The 21,008-nt window shown below is 47.6% G+C and overlaps 2 protein-coding genes across 2 annotated transcripts in view; both read left to right on the forward strand.

Annotated features, from left to right (window-relative positions):
- DNMT3L (DNA methyltransferase 3 like) overlaps positions 1-4,595 on the forward strand; it is a 30,179-nt gene extending 25,584 nt beyond the window's left edge. The window contains exons 11-12 of the mRNA XM_007947305.1: positions 1,594-1,679; positions 4,427-4,595. Coding sequence (XP_007945496.1) covers positions 1,594-1,679; positions 4,427-4,595 — 255 coding nt within the window. The remainder of the gene's footprint in view (positions 1-1,593; positions 1,680-4,426) is intronic.
- A 5,905-nt stretch (positions 4,596-10,500) lies between these two features.
- On the forward strand, positions 10,501-20,391 carry ICOSLG (inducible T cell costimulator ligand). Its single transcript, XM_042781835.1, has 6 exons — positions 10,501-10,514; positions 12,440-12,480; positions 14,055-14,405; positions 15,654-15,942; positions 17,702-17,868; positions 20,273-20,391. The coding sequence occupies exons 1-6, from the start codon at positions 10,501-10,503 to the stop codon at positions 20,389-20,391; spliced, it is 981 nt and encodes a 326-aa protein (XP_042637769.1).
- Positions 20,392-21,008: the final 617 nt, after the last annotated feature.

The following is a 21,008-nucleotide window of genomic DNA, read 5'->3' on the forward strand; positions in this document are numbered from 1 at the left end:
ATATTGAATATATTCAATGGACGACTAGAAGAAAGAACAAATCTGTCTTGGAGGAAGTGCAGCTGGAATGTTCCTTAGAAGCAAGAATGGCCAGAGTTCATCTCTCATACTTTTGTCATGTTGTCAGAAGAGACGAGACCAGTCTCTGGAGAAAGATATCCTGCTAGGTAAAGTAGCGGGTCAGCAAAAAAGGAGAAGACCCTAACCAAGATGGATTGACACAACGATGGGCTCAAGCATGGCAACAATTTTGAGGATGGCACAGGACAGGGAAGTGTTTTTTTCTGTTGTATGTAGGGTCACTATGAGTTGAAACTGCCTGGAGGGCACCTAACAACATATATATATATATATATATATATATATATATATATATATATATATATATATACACATGTACATGCATATAAAGAGAGAGAGGGGGATATTTACTTCAAGGATTACCTCATGCAGTTATGGGAACTGAGAACTGCAAAATCCATAGGTTGAAATTGCCTGCGGGCTTAAGCCCAAGATCTGTAGATCAGGTGACAGGAAGAGTGCAGAGAGAGGGGAGTTCTACTAACATGTAATTCTGTAATTGATTACATTCTATTACATTATGGAAACTAATTACATTACATTACATTGTGTATGGTGATTGTATTAATTACATCATGGAACAGCAGCTAGTCTAGTGTTTAGCCAAACCACTGGGAATCATAGCCTGGTCTATAAAAATTAAACCATAAAGCCATTAAACCATAAAATCAACCATCACATGAAGTGCAGGCCCCCTTGTGTTTTAGTGTTGGGGACCAGGTAGCCTCTTGCCCTTCCTCCTCCACACTTCTCTCCCTTCCTCAGCTCCCTCTCCCAGTGGTGGATAGTCTACTTCCTGCCTCTTCCCCTTTCCTTCCAGTGACTTCTAGGGTGACTGTGATTCCAGGATTCTAGGCAGCCACTTGGCTCCTGACAAACATTGTAAAGTATTTGCACTTTAGAAAGCTCTTCTCTCTGCCTGCTAAGCTTCTTCTTCTTCTTTTTTTTAATTGTGATTTGGGTGAAGATTTACAGAGCAAATTCACTTTCCATACAGCAGTTCACATATACTTTGTCTCATGTCATTGACCACAGTTTACCACAGCACAACAGCTCCCCTCCCACTTTCTCCCCATAGTTACCTCTTCCCAGTGTCCATCCCTCCATATACTCCTCTGCTAAGCTTCTTATCTCCCTGAGACAAAACACCTTGTTTGACTCTGGAAAACCAAGGCCTTCTTTACCCTGTGTAGGAACCACATGCACACAGAAGGGATCAGTTTCGTGGATGGAGACTTGCTGAGCAGCATACCATGTGGGAATGGAAAACTTATAGGTTCATAGTCTTAAAATGATATGTTCCCCCCCGCCCCCCATAACGTGACTTATAAGTAAAAGCTGTTGTGTAAGCTGTGTCAACAAGCTGATGAGACACTGTCAGCCTAGAATGTCTGTTGACCATATTCTGAGGGCCAGCAAGGGCCTGTGGGAGCCATGGGAGGTGGCGAGGGCAGTGGGGGAGGAGGAAGTTGTTACCTAGTCAGGCTCATCCTCAGCTTTGTTTCCCTTCAGACTGATACCGTGACCATTCAGGACGTCTGCAACAGAGTCACCCGGAATGCTGTGCACGTGTGGAGCAACATTCCAGCTGTGAGGAGGTATTTATTGTTCCCGACAATGTCTTTCAAAGTGTAAGGGATATTGAGCCTACCCTGGGAACAGAAGTCAGAGAAAACGGGTAGTTTTCTAGATAGTGCCAAGCAGGATCTGTGTAGGGTCAGGACTGTCAGGGGACTTTGGGGGCTATTCAGCAAAAGCTGGATGCTCAGGGCCATGAAGACTCCTTTCTACTTGGGGACCTTCTCCTTGCTTTTCCCACTGATATTTCTGAGGCCCTCACCTCAGGGCTTTGTAACATAGCCCTGTGTCCTGAGGGAAGAGGCCAAACTCTTGAACACGAACCACAGGCCACCTGCGGCCTGGCTCTGGCCCCCCTCAGTCTTCTGGAGCACCCAATCACCCTCCATATACTCAGACACACACTCAATCACTCACAATCTTACACACTCACTTGTTCACACTCACATGCCTAAACTCACATTCACAAACTTGTTCACACCCTACCCTTACTCATACAAGCACATTCACACCCATTCACATATACTTTCTCACCTATTCACACACATTTACACAAGCTCACACACAAGCTCACTCATATATACACTCACACTCTCACACTCAAGAACCCACACACTCTCACACTCATTCACATTCATAGCCCCCACACTCACATTTACTTGCACACACACTGTAATTCATTGACACTCACACCCTGCACTCACATACACACACTCACACACCACTCTTAGACACGCTCTTGCTCACACTCACACACCCACATGGTACATCAGTGCTATATTGAACTTCTTCCAGCCCCTCAAACATGCCACATTTTGGGCCCCACACACCCTCCTTTGCTACCTGGACACTCTCCTCCTACCCCGCCCCCATTTGCCCTACCTCACAGATCCCTGTCTGACACCCTCCTCCTAACTCGGGCCTGGGCTTCAGTGTCCTATCTTCTGGGCAACCTTCCTGCCCAGCTCCTGGGCCCCCAGCCTCTTACCTGGCACTGTCTGCTCCCTCACCTCCACCTGCACACCTGTCCTTCAAGAATACTAGAGCTCCTGAGGAGATGGCCCAGGCACATTTAATACACAGATTCTTGCAGAATGAATGCTCAGTGCATTTTCAGGGACAAGCAAGTTGTGTCTTCTCCAAACTGAGAGTGGATTTCTGGAAACATCTTCCCATCCCACCTCTCCAAACCAAACCTCCATAATCCCAATGCCCTTCTAGTTTGTGGCCATTGTGGGATTCCATGGCCAGAGCTCCTGCCATGGCACCCTGTGCCTTGTACCACCCAGGATCTGCATCTAGATGCAGCTACAGTGAAGCAGTTTTCTAAAATGTTTTCCTTCTTGAAGCCTTAGGTTATTCAGTGTGCCACATCCCCCCTTCCCTCAATACTCTCTTTCCCTCCTCCTCCCTACCTCAAGCTCTTCAAGGTGTTGGGCAAGGTGGGCAGGTGAAAAGGAGGTTTGTGTGGTCTTAGCACAGAAACACCTGCATGGAGAACCCCATTCTGCAACTCATCAGGTCTCTTTCCCCCATGGAGCCCATTTATTCAGCAGGAAAATAACATCCCTGAGAAGTAATGATGGACAGGTGCACCCCAGGCCCAGTATATAAAAGCTGCTGGATGAAAGCTGTCTTCCTCCTCTGCCCCAAGCTGTAGAGAGTATTCTGCAAGGTGGAACCCTCCAAGTCTCAGCAGGACTGGCCATTCCTTCTCTCCCTTATCCCAAACCCACCCCCTTTCCAAGCAAGACCTCATAGGACAGCACCCTACAAGCTCCTCCTGCCTTCATTGCTGGGGTAGGGGGCTGGCCTTGAGGGTACTCCTGATCATACTCCTGGGACCACCTGATTCCTAGAAGTGAAGTGGAAGCTGCCTTGTCTCCTGGATATCTCCCCTCTCAGGCTGGTGGTATCCCCTAAGTAGTGGGAATCAAGAAGCACACAGACAGGCAGCAGGAATCACTTTGTTTAGATAGTTAGCAGTCTAAGGCCATTGCCACCCTTCAGATGGGCAAGGATAGTCTCCAAGCTGCTCAGGAGGGAGGGGTGGGGGAGAGGACTGGGAGGGGTGCCTCATTTGGGGCCCCTTAATTAACCAAGATACATTCTGACTCTGGTTGGATGCCCGGGCATGCAAAGCTGGTGGCAGGTGCTGGGTTGGGGATCCCAAGGACAGGGTCATGTCCTCCACCCACCCACCAGCCTCCAGCAGAGAAGCCATGGGCCCCAGGGATGCACAGCATCAGGTGGGGACTGTATATCAGGAGTCCAGGTAGCAAGCGTCGGGGTCCCACACCCATGCAATTTGACCCCAGTGTGTTCTGTCCTTTATGTGAAGACGTGCCTTGGGAAGGTCCCACATCCCACTCCAGGACAGCTTCCAGATCTGCTCTTTACATGGAATGCAGGGCTCCCGTGCTGGGCTGATCCTTGTTGGTCTGACCCTACCTTATCCCTCCCTCACCTGATTTTCACCAGAGGAGGGGCAGGCAGTCTGATGTCCCTTCATCCAGTAACACTGAGACATGTTATTCCTCCATTTTGTTGACAGATCTTATAAAGAACTTTATCTTAGAGTCTTCTAGGTCATTCTAGAGTGATGCTTTGTCCCTGGTCATTCTCTAGAATGCATATATTGAACGTTGACTGTGAGCCCAGTGCCCTGTGTTGCTGCCCCTCCCAATCCGCCCTCCCTGTGGGCCCATGTGGGCAGGCAGGGGGAGATGCATGCCCAGCTCTGTGACAAGTGTCCTCTCCTTTGCAGCAAGGACTCAGCTCTGGCTGCTGAAGAGGAATTGTCCCTGCTGGTTCAGGACAAGCCCAGAGCCAGGCTTCCTGCCTTGAGCCCCGCTGCGCTGGTGAAAAACTGCTTTTTCCCCCTCCGAGAATATTTTAAGTATTTTTCAACAAACTCACTTCCTCTCTATAAATGAGTCATTATACTGTGAAAAAAAAAAAAAAAAAGACTTCCTAGAACAAAGACAAGTTTCCTTAAATTATCCTCCCCCCCTCCAACCTTTAGATTATTATTTTATTTGCTGGACTTCTGCTTTCTCAGGGTTGCTGCAGATCTGTCTTTCATTTGGTCGTGAAGAAGCAGGGTCTTCACTCCCTATCATCCTCGTGAATGTGATGGGATGAAGCTCTGTGTGATTACACACAAGATCCAGACATTCTAGTGCACATTGCACTTCCCACAAATATTTGTGTTCTGGTTGGAAATTACAAATATATTTATTATTAAATATTTACTGGTCATTTTTTGGTGTTTTTATGTATAAGCGCATGTTGTTGTTGTTTGCCATCAAGTCGGACCCAACTCATAGTGACCCCTTCTTGGGTTTCCGAGGCAGTATCACTACGGAAGTAGATTGCCCCATCTTCCTTCTGAGGAGTGGCTGGTGGGTTTGAACCACCAGCCTTCTGGTTAGCACTTAAGTGCCTTAGCCACTATGCTACCAGAGCTCCCATATAAGCACATAGCATGTACTTTATTCTATGGGATGCCAGGAGTATATGTGTGAGGAAGACCAGGGTGGGGTGGGGAGGAGAACATGTTTATAAATTCTAGTTACATGTGTTCTATAGGAACATGTCTGACATTTTCATTACATGACCACTATTTGCTTTGATAGGAGCTCTGGTGGCATAGTGCCTAAGGCACTTGACTACTAACCAGAAGACTGGCAGTTCAAACCCACCAGCCACTCCTTAGAAGGAAGGTTGAGCAATCTACTTCCATATTGATACCGCCTCAGAAACCCAAGGAGGGGTTGCTATGAGTCTGATCTACTCGACAGCACTGAGTTTGGTTTCTTTGCTTTATTTGCTTTGACAATAAAAATCACTCTCCCTTATGTCTAGATGAAACATTCCAAACCTTTGCAAAGTGGAGAATTTCAAACTATGTGAACAAAGGAAGAACTGAATGAATAGATAGCTTAGAGGAATCCCCTGGTGTTGCAAAAGTTAATGCCCTTGGCTATTAATTGAAAAGTTGGAGGTTCGGGTTTGTTAATGTAATCCAGAAGCCAAGGCTAGATCCAGTTGCTGAGTATATAACCTCTTGATCTTTCTTAGCCCTGAGGGAAATGCTCACAGAAAAGCAGGACCCCTTTCTCCATCAGTTCAACTAAAGTTTAATGGGAAAGACCTGAGTATCAACCCACCAACACCAGAGAGCATTGAATTAGGTTGATCTCAAACCACAAGTAATGAATCCTCAAGGAATCTTTCCAGATTAGTCAGGAAACTCCCCAAGGAATCTAGATTTAGATAAGTAAACTGACTCAATTGTCCTGGGCTTTGGGGACTTTTGTGGCCAGGAATGGTGAACTCACTTGACTGGTGATCAAAAAGTTGGAGGACCCAGCTCACCCAGAAACACCTTGGAAGAAAGGCCTGGCAATCTACTTTCAAAATATCAGCCACTGAAAAACCTGTGGGGCACAGTTCTGCTCTGACACTGGGGTTACCATGAGTTGGGGGTCAACTCAATGGCAACTGTTTTTTTGAGTTTCCTGGTAGCCAAGAATAGTACATAAAATGCTTTGTGGAAGAAATGTAGGGTTAAAATTTAACCTTTTGAAGACTCTCTCTCTTTTTCCCTTCCCTTCCCTTCTCTCTCTCTCTCTCTCTCTCTCCACACACACACACACACACACACACACACACACACACACACACACACGTATCCTGAAGTAGCAGAGAAGTCTTCAGTTGAATCAACATGATTTTGTCTTTGGTGGATGGAGGAGAACTAGACTCTCATATCATGGGTCTGTGTCCGGAGCTAATTAAATTTAGCAAAGTCTGAAATGAAACCAAGGTCATGGAAAGTACAGAAAACACAGAGGAGGAAACAGATAACAGCATCTAAGTACAAAGAATACTTTCCTGGTTACGCCCAAATCCTCCAATGCCAAGCTGGCTGGCAAATGTGGGTCAGGCAGGACAGGGGGACATCTACGATCTCTCACACATCTGTGATCAAGGCTGCTTCCACCTAAGGTAACTGGGCCCCTGGGCACAACATAAACTTTGTTCATTTCCCATCAGCACAGGAGGGCCCTAGGGCCAGGTTGTTGGGGTCTTTTTACCACTCAAAACCCCCTTTACATCCCCAATACTCCCTCAAACATGCAGGCATCATCATCCTCACCACCATGATATTCTTCCTCTACATATTCTAAATCTCCCAATGGGCCCCCTTCGTGAACCCCCTGTGTAGGTTGCATAGGTCCCCAAAGATATCCACATCTTCATCTCTGGGATCTGGGAATATGACCTTATATGGGGGTAAAAAGGCTTTGCAGATGTGATCACATTAAGGATTTTGAGATGTAGAGATTATCCTGGGTTATCCAGGTGGGCTCTAAATGCTTTCACAAGTGTCTTTATAAGAGGAAGATTTAACACAGACAGAAAAGGAGTAGGCAATGTCATGAGAGAAGCAGAGATTGGAATGATGCAGCCACAAGTCACGGAATGCCTGGGGCCACCAGAAACTGGAAGAGGCAAGAAGGGATCCTCCCCCAGAGCCTTTGGAGGGAGTGTGTCCTACTGACACTTTGATATTAATTTCAGACTACTAAACTCCAGAATTGTGAGGGGATAAATTTCTGTTGGTTTAAAGCTTCCAAGACATGGTACTTTGCAACAGCGGCCCTAGGAGACCAATACATACTGTAAGAGGAAAGGTCAGCTTCCTCAGACCAGGAACTGATCAAGCTCTTAGTGTTAACTGAGTGCCTACATTGTTAAAGGCATGTCACTGTGCTGGATCCCAAGGCAACTGTGGCCTCCAGTCGCCAGAAGGAAGCCTAGGTCTCTGAGTCTCCAGGTAAGTGTTTCTCGGTTTCCTGTCTGGCACTGTGGGTGTTCTGGTCCCCAACTGCAAGGATATAATTCCTATTGGGTTTCCAGATATCACTCTATATCCTTCTACACATGCTTCACTCTCCACACTCACGGAATAAACCATTTGACCCTGCTGCCTGAGAAAACAGCCAAGGTCAAGGAAAAAAGTTAAGTCCTTCCCTTGATGGCAAGAAGACTTCCGAGGTGCCTTTTGCTTTGTTCATGTGTCTCAGCAACCTATGTATCAGCCCAGTGTGAATGTTTTATGTGCATTAATTTGTAATACTGACATATTAACATGCATGAGTTAATAACTACTTTATGAGGAAGGGATTAGGACTATCCCCACTTCACAGATGGGAAAATGGAGGCACAGAGTGGCTCAGTAATTTGACCAAAGTAGCAGCACTCCAAGCTGCAGAACTGGGATTTGAACCTAGCCATTCCAGGGTGGAGGGGAGAAGAAATTGAAGTTGCTAATGATATCATTCTTCTTGGATCAATAATCGTGGCTATGGAAGCAGCAGTCAAGAAATCAAAGGACATATTTCATTGGGAAAATCTGCTACAAAAGACCCCTTTAAAATTTGAAAAAGCAATGATGTCACTTTGAAGACTAAGGTACACCAAGACTAAGGTGATCCAAGCCGTGGTATTTTCGATCTCATGTGCATGTTTTAATTTTCTTCAGCTTCAATTTGAACTTGTATATGAGCAATTGATGGTCTGTTCCACAGTCAGCTCCTGACTAGTGACATTGAGCTTTTCCATTGTCTCTTTCCACAGATGTAGATGTAGTCTATTTTATTTCTGTGTATTCATTTCAGTGAGGTCCATGTGTACAGTTGTTGTTTATGTTGTTGAAAAAGATATTTCCTATAATGGGTCATTGGTTTTACAAAATTCTGTCATACACTACTGGTATCATTTCTGTCACAAAAGTCATTATTTTCCAACTACTGATCTTTTTTCTTTGTTTCCCCCTTTCCCATTCCAATCACCAGTAATTATCAATGTATCTTGATTGCATTGTTTGATCAATTTTAGATTGCAGCAGTTGGTAAAAATCTTCAGTTTCTTCATTTTTGGCATCAGTGTATTAACTCATATTCCTTGTGTGCATGTGGATATTATTCTATTACTGACAGCATTGTACTTCAGGATAGATCTTAAAAATGTTCTTTTTGATGATGAATGTGATGCCATTCCTTTTTAATCTGTCATTCCTTTCATAACAGACCATATGTTTATCTAGTATCAGTCTATTTCAGTTCACTAATGCCTAGAATATCAATCTTTATCAGTGCATTTCACTTTTTACAACTTCCAGTTTTCCTGGAGTCATACTTCAGATATTCCACATTCTGATTATTAATGGATGTTTTCAGCTGTTTCTTCTTATTTTGAGTAATTCATTGCTATGCCACTGGTATTTCAAATTCCAGCAGGCTCACCCTTGGTGGACAGGTTTCAGCAAAACTTCCAGTCTAGGAAAAAGGACATGAGGGTCTACTTCTGAAAAAAAGAAAAGAAAAAATGGCCACTTAAAGAAAACCTTATGAATAACAGTGGAACTTTGTCCTGTATAGTACCAGAAGATGAACTCCTCAGGTTAGAAGATACTCAAAATATGACTAGAGGAGAGCCGTCTCCTCAAAGTAGAGTCATCCTTAACGTCGTAGTTGGAGTAAAGCTTTTGGGACCTTCATTTGTTGATGCATGACTTAAAAGCATTAATCGTGACTTACATCTTATGGAATTTGAAAGCATTATAGAAACATACAGAACAGCCCTCTAGAATGGCCTCTGCATCACATCAGCCTGGGTAGAAGGCTGCCTGCCCAGTGGAATAAGAATGCCAAGACCTGGGAGCCTGGGAGGAGGGCTGGGCAGGTTCTCTACATCAACCCCACCCTGGCCCTGCCAGGGGGTGGCCTCTCCACAGGAAGGATACCATGGTCCCTAGCAGTCCACCTCCTTCACCTAGTAAGGCAGGAGGTACTGACTCAGCTGGGCCTCCTCCCACCCCAGACAGGACTCCAGGACAGGCTGCGAGCCAGCTGGCAGCCTTTCACATACCTGGGCCTCTCAGCACAGCCCTTCCCAGACCGGGTATCTGAGAACATGGGGTCAGAAAAGAGTGTCGAGTCTACTAAGCCTGGAGGAACTTAACAGGTTTCCTCCAGGCCACAGATTTCCTGTGGGCCTCTCAGAGTCTTTAATATGCTCATTTGCTGTGCCAGATGGCCTGCAACACCCTATAAAGGATCAGATAGCAAAGATAGGTGGGGGTACCCCAGGACTGGACTGGAGCACAGTGCCTGCCTGACTTCCTTTCTTTCCTTACTCTCGTTTATTCGTGTGTAAGCCATTGCAGAGGGTTTACTACACCCAGAGGTACCTCTGAACTCTTAACCAAGAGACAGGGGAGGAAGGAGTTAGGGTAGGGAAGTGGTGGGGAGGAAGAAAGGGAAGAGTAGAGGGAGGGAGAGGGCCTGGCACCGGCCTCACCCCCACCTGGAGCCTTGGACTGGCGACTCGTCCCCAGGTTAGGAAGGCTGGGAAGAGGGGCGGCAAGCAGGCTGGCTAGGCTGCGCAACGTACTGAGAGGCAGCACCGTGTCTCCCGCCGCCCCTACTGCAGCACCAGGCGGTCCCTCCACAAGCGCAGCTACCACCTGGGTTGGTCACGGTCTGGGGCGGGCGGAGGCGGTGCCGGCTGGGGGCGGGGCCCGGGAGGGGCGGCTGCGGAACAGCTTAAGGCTGTTCAAGTGCAAGTCACAGCAGTTAGAGGTTTCTCCCGACCCGAGATCTCCACAGCCCGAAGTCTCCAAGACCTCTGCTCCCCGACGGTTTCGGAAGGCAGAGGTCTCTGCGGCCGGAGATTCCCAGCAGTCGGAGATCCCCGGGGGTCAGAGGTGTCCCACGGCCCGAAGTCTCCGGCGGCCCGGGGTCTCCGCGCCCGCGGGGCCGCCCCACCATGCGGCTGAGAAGGTAAGCCTGCGGGCGGACGCGCTCTGGGGAGGAGTAGAGGCACAGTCACCGCGAGCGGGGTGTCCCAGCCAGAGGTGAGGCTGAAGACGCCCCGATGTCTGGCCGCGACTTGCGGCCCCACGTGTCCCTCAGCTCCCGGAGCTCGGAAGCGGATTTCCTAGCTCATCTGGCGGCGCGGAAGGACAGGCGCGGTGTTTGGAGCGGCCGGGCTGGGCAGGCACAGTTACCTGCCGGCCGGTGGTGCAGAGGGAGGGCCCAGCACCCCGCCAGACGCACTAACGACCCGGGACAGTGTGTGGATGTGCTTGGGGGACGGGGTGCCTGCGAAGGGAAGGAGCGAATGCTGGAAGAAGGGAAGCTTCAGCGCCCCGGCACCTTCCTGGCTGGGCACATTCACAGACCCGGCTTCCCTTCCCCACCCGGCGGTGGTGGAGCTTTCCCCTAAGAAAGACTTCTGAATGATGTGGCCGCGCTGTTCTGAGGTCGGTCGTTCTATAGAGATCCCCCAGGTTAGTGAGTGCCCACCATTTGGTGACGCGCCCCTTCCCCCACACACACATACCCGTGATCCCGTGATCCCCAACCCCATGAGTAGTTCCAAGCTGGAGAAGGTGGGACGTCCCACAGCCAGCCTCCTATTCACCTCTTGCCATTCTAAGGGAGGGGGTGACAGCTTTACTGACTAGCTTTTTGCCGAAAACTCCCTTCAGGCCACGGTGTCCTCCTTGGGTTGTAGCCTCCTTGGATTGGCAGCTTTGCCCCCTTGGGAATAGTTGAGACACTTTGTGCTCAGGTGTTCTGCCCATAGCTGGAGTGTCCCACACTTGGATCGCAGTGCCCACCCTCCCCGGTTAGAAATGCATTTATTTTAAGATCATTCCCTAAGAGAGGAAGAAAAGTCAAAGTCCTTGAACTGTTACAGTCACCAACCACCCACACCTGGAGCAGGTGTTTCCTCCTCTGACTCCAGGAGAACCAGGCTAGGACTGGGATGTAGAGTGACAAGGAATGCAGCCAGGGGTTAGGAGCATGAGTGGTCAGGTGGGTGGTGTTAGAAGGCAGAAGCTGGCCTGAGAGCAGAGTGTGGTGAGGGTACAAGGAGGGGTCCTGAGAGCTTGGTGGCAGCTGCACCCAGGGAGGGGACAAGAGTCCATAGCATGCACCACCACTCCATCACCCCATTCCCCAGGAAACTCGAAATGCTATGAGGAGGCCTGACAGGTGGGACTTGTCAGCACAGACTGGCCAGGGAGCCTTTAGAGATTGCCCAGGGGCCTTCAGTTGGGAGAGAAACAGAAGTCATGGAAGGGCACCTGCAGCTTTAGACTATAGAGGTTGGTCTGGCTCCCAGAGACAGGGGACTAGAGGGGTGAGTTGCTGGAGGACCTGAAACAGAGGAACTACCAGATTCAGTTTCATAACAATCACATTCCCTCACAGTGTTGTCCTGTAGTTCACCTGACCTTGCTGTTGGGCATTTTAGATGCTTGCTGTCTCTCAAAGTTTAAATGAGGCTGCTGCTATACGTGACTCCTGCTATCCTGATTACAACTGTTTCCTTGACCAGGCCACCAGGGGTCAAAGGCCCTGACCTTGATGGTGGCTCTCACACTCCCAAAATTGTCTTGGTTAGAAAAGATAGAAGTTTGGTGGAAAGATGCAGACTTTGTGGGTGATTTTGTTAATGCAGTAGTGACCCATTGCCAGGGCATCCAGCCCCTCAGGGTTTGCTGTACAGGGACGAAAGTGGGTGGTCCTGGCTCCTGTGTCTGAATTCTCAGTCATCTCGCAAACCGGGGCCTGGCTCACAGTAGATGTGTTCACATTGCTATGATGATATAACTGTTCTCCTGCTCACGAGAAGCAGGTAACTCACCTGTTGGCACTGTGTTTATCTCCTTTCTGTTTTTGGTTTTCTTTTTTAGTCCTGGGCTGCTCTTGCTGCTGCTCAGTGGCCTGCTAGCTGGTAAGTGCTCCTAGGGTACATTACTTTGGGAAGATGAATGTCTAAACCTTCAGCTGCTGATAGTGAGGAAGGATGGAGTGATGCAGACATTAGAGTTTCCTTGGCACAGCCCTTGCTCCAAACAAAAAAAAAAATAACCCAAAGCTGTTGCCCTTGAGCCAATTCCAGCTCATGGCAACCCCATGTGTTACAGGGTAGAGCTTTGATCTGTGGGGAAGCAGCTTGCCAGGCCTTTCTTCCATGGCGCCACTTGTAGTGAAGGGCAAAATTGAAAGCCACAAGGGGGCCCCTTTTCTCAACTGCATAGTTCTTGTTTCATGTTATATTTGGCAGAACTGGGATGCAGTTCCTCCTGTGGGTTTCAGTTCCTGTCCTTACCATATAGGCGAGGAACTTCAGTCCTCCAGTGCTTCTGTCTTTTCACTCTTCGCCCAATCAATTCTGTATAGTCCTGAAGGTCACTCAGTTTCTCTAAGAGCTGGGAGCAGGGATGTATCACCACAGCAGAGCCGCCCCTATTCCCCTAGGCCTTGCCAATTCATTTTTTTGTTGTTGTTGTAGTTGTTAAGAATGTACGTAATAAAAACGTACACCAATTCAGGCTTCTACATGTATATTTCAGTGATATTGATTACATTCTTTGAGATATACAACCATTCTCACCCTCCTTTTCTGAGTTGTTCCTCCCCCATTAATATAAACTCTGTGCCCCCTAAGGTTCCTATTTAATCTTTCAAGCTGCTGTTGTCAATATATCCCATATAGATGGCTCCTGAAAGAGCATAATACTCAAGGCAGTAAATGTCTGGATTTTTGAAAGCTTTTTATTTTGACTGAATTCTAGACACCAAGAAGTTGCAAAAGTTGTAGAGAGGTCCCATGTACCCATCGCCCAGCTTGTCCCAATGGTAGCCTCTTACATACTATATAGAGCATTATCAAAACCAGGAAATTGATATTAGACAACACAGTGAATTCATTTACAGTTAAATGTCTGAACTTTTAAAGTATTTTTGTACTCGTAAGTATATCATGGAGTTCCTATTGTTGTTGTTGTTATGTGCCCTGGAGTCAACCCGACTCATAGCAACCCCTCCTTGGGTTTCCGAGGCAGTATCACTATGGAAGTAGATTACCCAACCTTCCTTTGGAGGAGTGGCTGGTGGGTTTGAACTGCCAGCCTTCTGGTTAGCAGTCAAGTGCCTTAGGCACTAGGCCACCGGAGCTCCCAGGTGGAGCAAATGGTTAAACACGTGGCTGCTAACTGAACAGTTGAAGGTTCAAATCCACCTAGAGGTGCCTGAGAAAAAAGATCTTGTGATCTAAGATATCAGTCACTGAAAACCCTTGGAGCCCAGTTCTACTTTGACATACACGGGATTGCCATGAGCCAGAGTCTACTTGACAGCAACTGGTGGCGGTGAAGTAGACTTTATTGAAAAATTCCTTTTCTGCTTACATGAGTCAGACTTGGTATTTGAGGCTCTCAACCAAGAAGCCTGCCTAGTGTAATAACTTCACAGCCTCAGACCCTGACATGGAAAACTAACTTTGTCCTTTCTTAATTGTTGCAGATATTCAAAAGAAAGAAGTTCAAGGAATCGTGGGTAGCAGCGTCGAACTCAGCTGTATTTACCCTGAAGGAAGTAGTTTTGATTTAAATGACTCTTATGTTTATTGGCAAACCAGTATGCCAGAGACCGTAGTGACCTACTACCTCCCTGGGAATAGCTCCCCGGGCCACAAAGATAATCATTACCAGCATCGGGCCCAGATGTCACTAGACAGCATGAAGAGGGGCGACTTCTCTCTGCATTTACATAACATCACCCCCCAAGATGAGCAGACATTTCACTGCTTTGTGTTCAGGAAGTCCCTGGAATTTAAAGAGGTTTTGCATATTGTGGTCACACTGCACGTGGCAGGTAAGACCCTTGAAACCTAGAGAACTGATTTAATCCCAGACCTGCATCCTGGGGAATCCCTGAGTGGTGCAAACAGTGAATGCGCTGAGCTGCTTACTGGAAGGTTAGTGGTTCAGATTCACCCAGAAGCACCTTGGAAGAAAGGCCTAGTGATCTACTTGTGAAAAATTACCATTGAAAACCCTTGGAGCCTGGTTTTACGGTGATGCAATATGGAGTCTCTGTGATTCAAAGTAGACTTGATGGCAACTGCGTTTTTTTTTTTTTCCCCTTTACATCCTAGAAAAATTACTAATAATTAATTCAACTTTATGAATTACTTACCATCTAAAAACTCTTGTCCTAATTATCAATTAATAATTGTATTAATTAAATGAATCTTCCTGGCTTGTTCATCTGTTTGGTTCCTGTAAAGAGAATCCTAATCTCGAATAACAGGCTTCTGCTTAACCACGTAAGGAGCTCTGGTGGCATAGTGCCTAAGGCATTTGACTGCTAACCAGAAAGTTGGCAGTTCAAACCCACCAGCCTTCTGTGGAAGGAAGACTGGGCAATCTACTTCAGTAAAGATTTACTGCCTCAGAAACCCAAAGAGGATTACTATGAGTTAGAATCAATTCAGTGGCATTGAGTTTAGTTTTTTTTTTTTTTTTTTGCTTAACCACATGTGAAGCTGAATTGGTTGAAAAAAAATCATTCCACCATAAGAAACATTCACATAAGCTGAGGTTCCCTGATTTTACAAAAGAGCTCCTGATCACTTTGTCTTTCCCTTGAACTCTCTAGCTCAACTCAAACTATATTTTTTATGAAATTGGGAGGGACTGCTGTGAAACACTGAATGAGTTTAGAATTTAGGGCAAAATTGAAATCCACTAAAAAGCTAAGGGCACAACTTTTTGGGGAGACGGGTCATGCCCATTTCAGATGGACCACAAGCTCTCCATAGCATCAGTGAGAAGGACTAAATTTTAGAGAGGCCTGGAGAAGCAGACCTCCATGGAGCCGAGGCTGTGGATGATGGTATAGGCTACCTGTGCTCATTAGCTCCCCCATTAAAGGGTGAGTGGAGGGTGACTTGGTCATAGCAGGGTCTGCGCTTCTCAGACATGGCCCTGGCCTCACTTCCTATCAAGTTCATGGGTACTGCGGGCCGCCCCTTCATGCCCAGGCCCTGGGAATGATGTACCTTCTATTTTATGACTCTCAAATGCTGCCATCTCTTACCTCTCTTTCTTTCCCCTGCAGCCAACTATAGCATGCCTGTTGTTAGCAGCCCCAGTGGCCCCTCCCAGGATGAGGAGCTCACTTTCACGTGCATATCCACAAATGGCTACCCGAGACCCAATGTGTACTGGATCAACCGCACAGACAACAGCCTTCTGGACAAGGCACTGCAGAACAACACAGTGTCCGTGAATGAGCGTGGCTTGTATGATGTGGTCAGCATCCTGAGGGTGCAGTGGGCCCCAAATGTGAATGTCCAGTGCTGCATAGAGAACGTGCTTCTGCACCAAAACCTCACTGTCGGCAACCAGATTGATGAGGCTTCAGGTTTGCACTTGACCCCAGACAAAGGTAGTGGGCCAGTGGGAGTTTGGGTGGGATCTCAGGCAGAGGCACAGTCCCTGCAAGGTGACCTGGCACAGCATCAGGAAGATGGCTGTGAGGGAGAGAAAGGAAGGGCCAAGCAAAGACACGATATGAAAAGTACTACTCTTTCTGAAGGCGTACATGGGGCTGTTGTTGTTAGGTGCCATCAAGTTGGCCCCGTCTCATAGTGACCTTATGTACAACAGAATGAAACACTGCTCGGTACTGTGCCAGCTTCACAATCCTTACTGTACCTGAGCCCATCACTGCAGTCAATCAGTGGCCATTGAGTCAACTCTGACCCCTGGTACCCCCTGTGTGTCAGAGTAGAACAGTGATCCAGAGGGTTTTTGGAAACTGATCGCCAGGCCTTTCTTCCAAGGCACCTCTGGGCAGACTTGAACTGCCAACTTTATAGTCAGCAGCTCCACTTGTTCACTGTTTGCACCACCCAGGGTCTCCTAGCTACTCAATACACTTAATCTCCCCTGTAACCTCATGAAGTTAGTTTTGTTAAGCCCATTGTACAGATGAGGGACTGAGGCTTTACAAGATTATGTAAACTTTGAGAAGCCACAGGACTAAGTAGTGGCAGTGTTGGGATTGAAGCCTCACTCAAGCCCTTTGCCATTAGACATGTGCCCTTAAGAAGCCAAAGCCCCCAAGTTGCTGGCCCAGGTCCTCCCCATGCAAGGCTGTAGGCCACGGCCCTCCCAATCTATGTGTGTGTGATACACGTGCTAAGATGAGGGGTGGAAGGAGGAGGCAAGAACTTTTTTTGAGGATGGTCTGCTGCCAGCAGGGTCCAGTGCAGAAAGAAAATGCAGGGACCCATGTTCACCAATTATTAAGAATTTCAAGATAGCATGGGGCCCTGTGTGACGGTGCCCTTGACTGCTAGGAATCTCTGCAAGAAAAGAAAACCCTCCTTTCCAAAACCAGGAGTCCTGAATTCCTCTAACCCAAAGCTCATGGTCTCTGAGCCCATGTACATGACTAGGAAAGAACTGCCCCAGAAAGCCTGCCTTTGAACGCTGCGTTCAAGCCCGCATTGGAGGGTGAACCTGGAAGGCTCATCCAGAGCAGCAGTTCTCTCAGGCTGCACACTGGGGTCACCTGGGCAGCTTGTAGACGCCCCCAGGCCCAGGCCTTGCCTTGGACCCATCTAATCAGAACCTCTGGGCAGACCCCTGATCAGAACCGTTTTAAAGAGCTCTCAGAGGGTTCTGAGGGGCATCCAAGGTCGAACCCCTGCTAATGGGTATAGGGTTTTCTTTTGGAAATGTTTTGGAATTAGATACAGGTGGTAGTTTTACAACATTGTGAAGGTACTAAATGCCACTGAAGTGTATTAAAATAGCTGATTCTATGTTCTATGGATTTCACCTCAGCTAAAAACAAAAGACAGAGGAAGCTGTGTTTCTAGCCAAGCTGCTCAGTGTAGACCTGAGGAAAGGGCTGGTAAAACCATCTCCAGGAATTAGAGGTGACAGATGTAAGAAGGGGAGGAGGAGGCCCCAGGAGGGGAGGCTGCTCCACTGTTAGAGATGGCCCTTCTCTTAGTCAGAGTGCATTGTACAAATCACAGAATCATGTCAGCCCAGTTCTTTGGAATAAGTTCTTCCCTATAGTACTATCTTCTTAAGGATGAAAAAAGACTGTTTCCTCCTTGCAATTTAATCTTGGGTTGTTTTTCTCTTTCTTGTAGAAACTTCCTCTAGAACCAAAGAAAAGATCACAGATAATCCAGGCAGGCCTGAGGAGAAAAATAATATAGCCATTTTTATCACCTTTGGAATCCTGGCCATTATTGCAGCTATAGCTACTGGCTGGTTTTGTAGAAACAGATGTTCCCGTGGAAGCTACACAGGTATCAGACAAGACCAGTGGTGTAGAGACTCTACTTATTTTGTTGGTGTGGGCATTTTGCTTTTAATGTTCCTAACTCTGAAAGATGCTACTTTCATTTGAGATTTACTTTTAACAACAGTCACATTCATTAGGGTTAGCAACTTAAACACTCCAAGAAAGTGGATTTGAAGCTCATACGTCTGAGGCCCTACGTTGCCAATGCACTCACACCCAAACGCAGCACAATTAGTCCAGTCTTCTGGATTCTGAGTGGGAGTGATGAGTTTGAGATTTCAAGGTCACAACAGAGTTCGCTTCTGAAAAAGCTGACTCAGCCTACCTTAAATCATTGGCATGGCTGTCCATCTGTAATTCTGGCCAACCTCCAAGATAGATCTAGAAAGTATGTATGTTAACCATAGAAAATCCAGTAACAGAATGTGCAGTAGAAGCATCCCAGGGCACAGACTACAGTGTTGGTGCCGTTGATCAACATCAGCCCTGGCTCAAGAAGCCTACAGGGCTGGCCATGCCCAGCTTACACATCAGGGGGCATAGGGTAGTCTTCCTAGGTCAGAAGGCATCCTCAAGGATCTGAATGATGAGGTCAGGGCTCTTCCCAGATACTCTTAGGAGGGTGGGGGAAAAGAGAAAACAAAAAACAGTTCCCAGTGAGTCAACGCTGACTCATGATGACCCATAAGTGTCAGAGTAGAATTGTGCTCTATAGAGTTTTCAGTGGCTGGTTTTTCAGAAATAGATCACCAGGATTTTCTTCCAAGGCAACTCTGGGTGGATTTGAATTGCCAGCTTTTCAGTTACCAGCTGACTGCTTAATCATTTATGCTACCCATGTTAAGCTATCAGTATAAAATAGACCAAGAAGACTAAACTAACGGCCATCAAGTTGACCTGTACTCATGGTGACCCCATATGTATCAGAGTAGAACTGTGTCCATAGCATTTTCAGTGGCTGTTTTTTTCAGAAGTAGATTGCCAGGCCTTTCTTCTGAGATGCTGCTAGGTGGACTCGGAACTGCCAGTCCTTCAGTTATCAGCTGACCATCTGCAGCACCCAGGGACTCCTCAGGACAAAGGAAACACTGTTTAAATGAAACTCAGTCACCCCTTGTGTTCTGGTTACCTAGTACTGCTCTAACAGAAATACCACAAATGGGATGGCCTTAACAATCAGGAACTTATTCTTACAGTTTTGGAGGCTTTAAGTCCGAGTTCAAAGTGCCAGGGTGTAGGAGTTGGGTGAAGGCCCCTCAACCTTGGGCTTCAGCTCTACCTCCCAGTCCCAGCCCACTGAAGCTGGAGGCTTTTCTTCACTCAGATAACTGCCGGCTGCTGAGACTGACAAGCCCAAGGTTGACAAGTAAAAAGGCACAGTCCCAAACTATATGACAGGCCATTCATTCAAGTCCATTGAAAGTCCCAAGGTCGACAGAGCATGGCAGGCTACTGAACAACATGGCTACATGCAGGGTTCAAGCATGCCATAAGCTAGAGACCATTGCCAAAGTTGTTTCTTATATACGGGAAGCAGACCACATCCCTAAAGCAGCTACTCAGCTGCTTGTGGTAGATCCCACCATGGAGTTGATTGTCAGGCTCATCATGGGGAATAACTACCACCAGCTGCTCAGCCACTCAACTAGACCCAGCCAAGTTGACACACAAACGTAACCACCACACCTTGATTACAGAGGTGGCTTGGAGCTGGACATCCTTTCCTGTCCTGCTCCTATGTGCTGCTGTTAAGTTTCCAGCCTCAGGTTTGTTAGCATTCCAGATATCCCCAGAAACAATTTTCTTAGGGCATAGCCTGCATTGCTGATCTGGTGAGCCTGGAAGGGTGTTCTGAGTCCAGGGAATGAAGAATCTTAAAAAAAAACAGAGAACCTGTGCACTTGCACTTTAAAAATCATCTTCCTCAAAAAGGAAAGTTCTGGAAGGTCCAGGCCAAGTCAGGTGCTTAGGAGGCTGGTGCATCCACCCAAAGCCCTTGCACGAAAGATTTTAACATGTTCCTTTCTAAAGTGACAGAGCATTTAGTGACATACGTAACCCAAAGTTTGCTTTGAAGTGGATTCCTCTTATTTATTTCTTGCTGCCTTATTTCTGAGGACTTTGGGCAGCGTACACAGATACAAACAGTGCAAGATGAGAGAGGCAAGTGAGGGAGTTGGGGTTCAGGGAGCATACGAACACTTAAGGATGGAGAATGGTAAGATGGCCCTAGGGGCCTCTCATCTGTCTGTCTCTGCCTCACACAGGGAGCCATGGGAGGGGAGAGTTGCTGCTCCTGCCCCCTGGAGTGCTGCATGGCTTTGGGGAACTCAGGACCCTGGGGGATTCAGCACCCTCCCTCCCCTGCCCTCTGCTGCTGCCCTAACATCTATGGCTTGCTTCAACAGGTTCCCAGGGTGTCCGGCCAGAGCTTGAGCTTACGGGTAAGTATGCAGAGAGGGCGTTTCCAACTTATTCCCTTGGGCACGGGACTGTGTTCTTTTATACCTTTTCTGACATTTTATGACGGAATTTTCCAAACTTCTACATAAGCAGAGAAGACTCCTGTGATGAGCCCCCAGACACCCTCCCCCCTACCCTTGTTTCAACCGCTGTCAACATAAGCCTGGCATTGTCCTCTTGCATCCCCTTTTTCCACTCCCACCCCTACTCCTCCACTACCCCCAATTACCACCCTGACTTTCCCACTCGCCACCACCCCCACTTCCACCCACCTTCCTACTCACCCACTGGAATATCTAATCCACATCTTTCTGGTCTGTAACAGGACAGTTGTCTGTCAGATTCAATGGTGGTTTTGTGTTTTCTGGGGGAGGTGAGTGCCTAAGTTCCACAGGCACAGAGGGAGTTGTGGATTTCCATTCCAATAGGAGAATATTCACCCAGATCCCAGCACCCAACTAGCAGGACCTCAAGCTATGAGGGTGGGGGCTTTGCAGACAGGCCTGCCTGGGCTCAGAGCCTTTGGCACACTGCCGCCCCTCTCTGAGCCCAGTTGTTCCCTACAGAAAGGGGTCTGTTGGGGAGGGTGTGGCCTGGTGTGTCCAGCCTTGCTCAAGGTGCATGGAACACCCACTCCCAGATGGTGCTTGCTCACTGACACAGGGGAGGCATGGGCCACTT

This window comes from Orycteropus afer, unplaced genomic scaffold, assembly GCF_000298275.1.
Source record: "Orycteropus afer afer isolate SDZICR_OR568_19922 unplaced genomic scaffold, OryAfe1.0 scaffold00179, whole genome shotgun sequence".
In the NCBI taxonomy this organism is placed as follows: domain Eukaryota; kingdom Metazoa; phylum Chordata; class Mammalia; order Tubulidentata; family Orycteropodidae; genus Orycteropus; species Orycteropus afer.

Excerpts from the sequence above, each read along its gene's own strand:
- ICOSLG (XM_042781835.1), top strand. Across the intron at positions 14,406-15,653 it reads GGTCACACTGCACGTGGCAG|CCAACTATAGCATGCCTGTT; the intron begins GTAAGACCCTTG and ends TTTCCCCTGCAG. Across the intron at positions 15,943-17,701 it reads AACCTCACTGTCGGCAACCA|TGTAGAAACTTCCTCTAGAA; the intron begins GATTGATGAGGC and ends TTTTCTCTTTCT.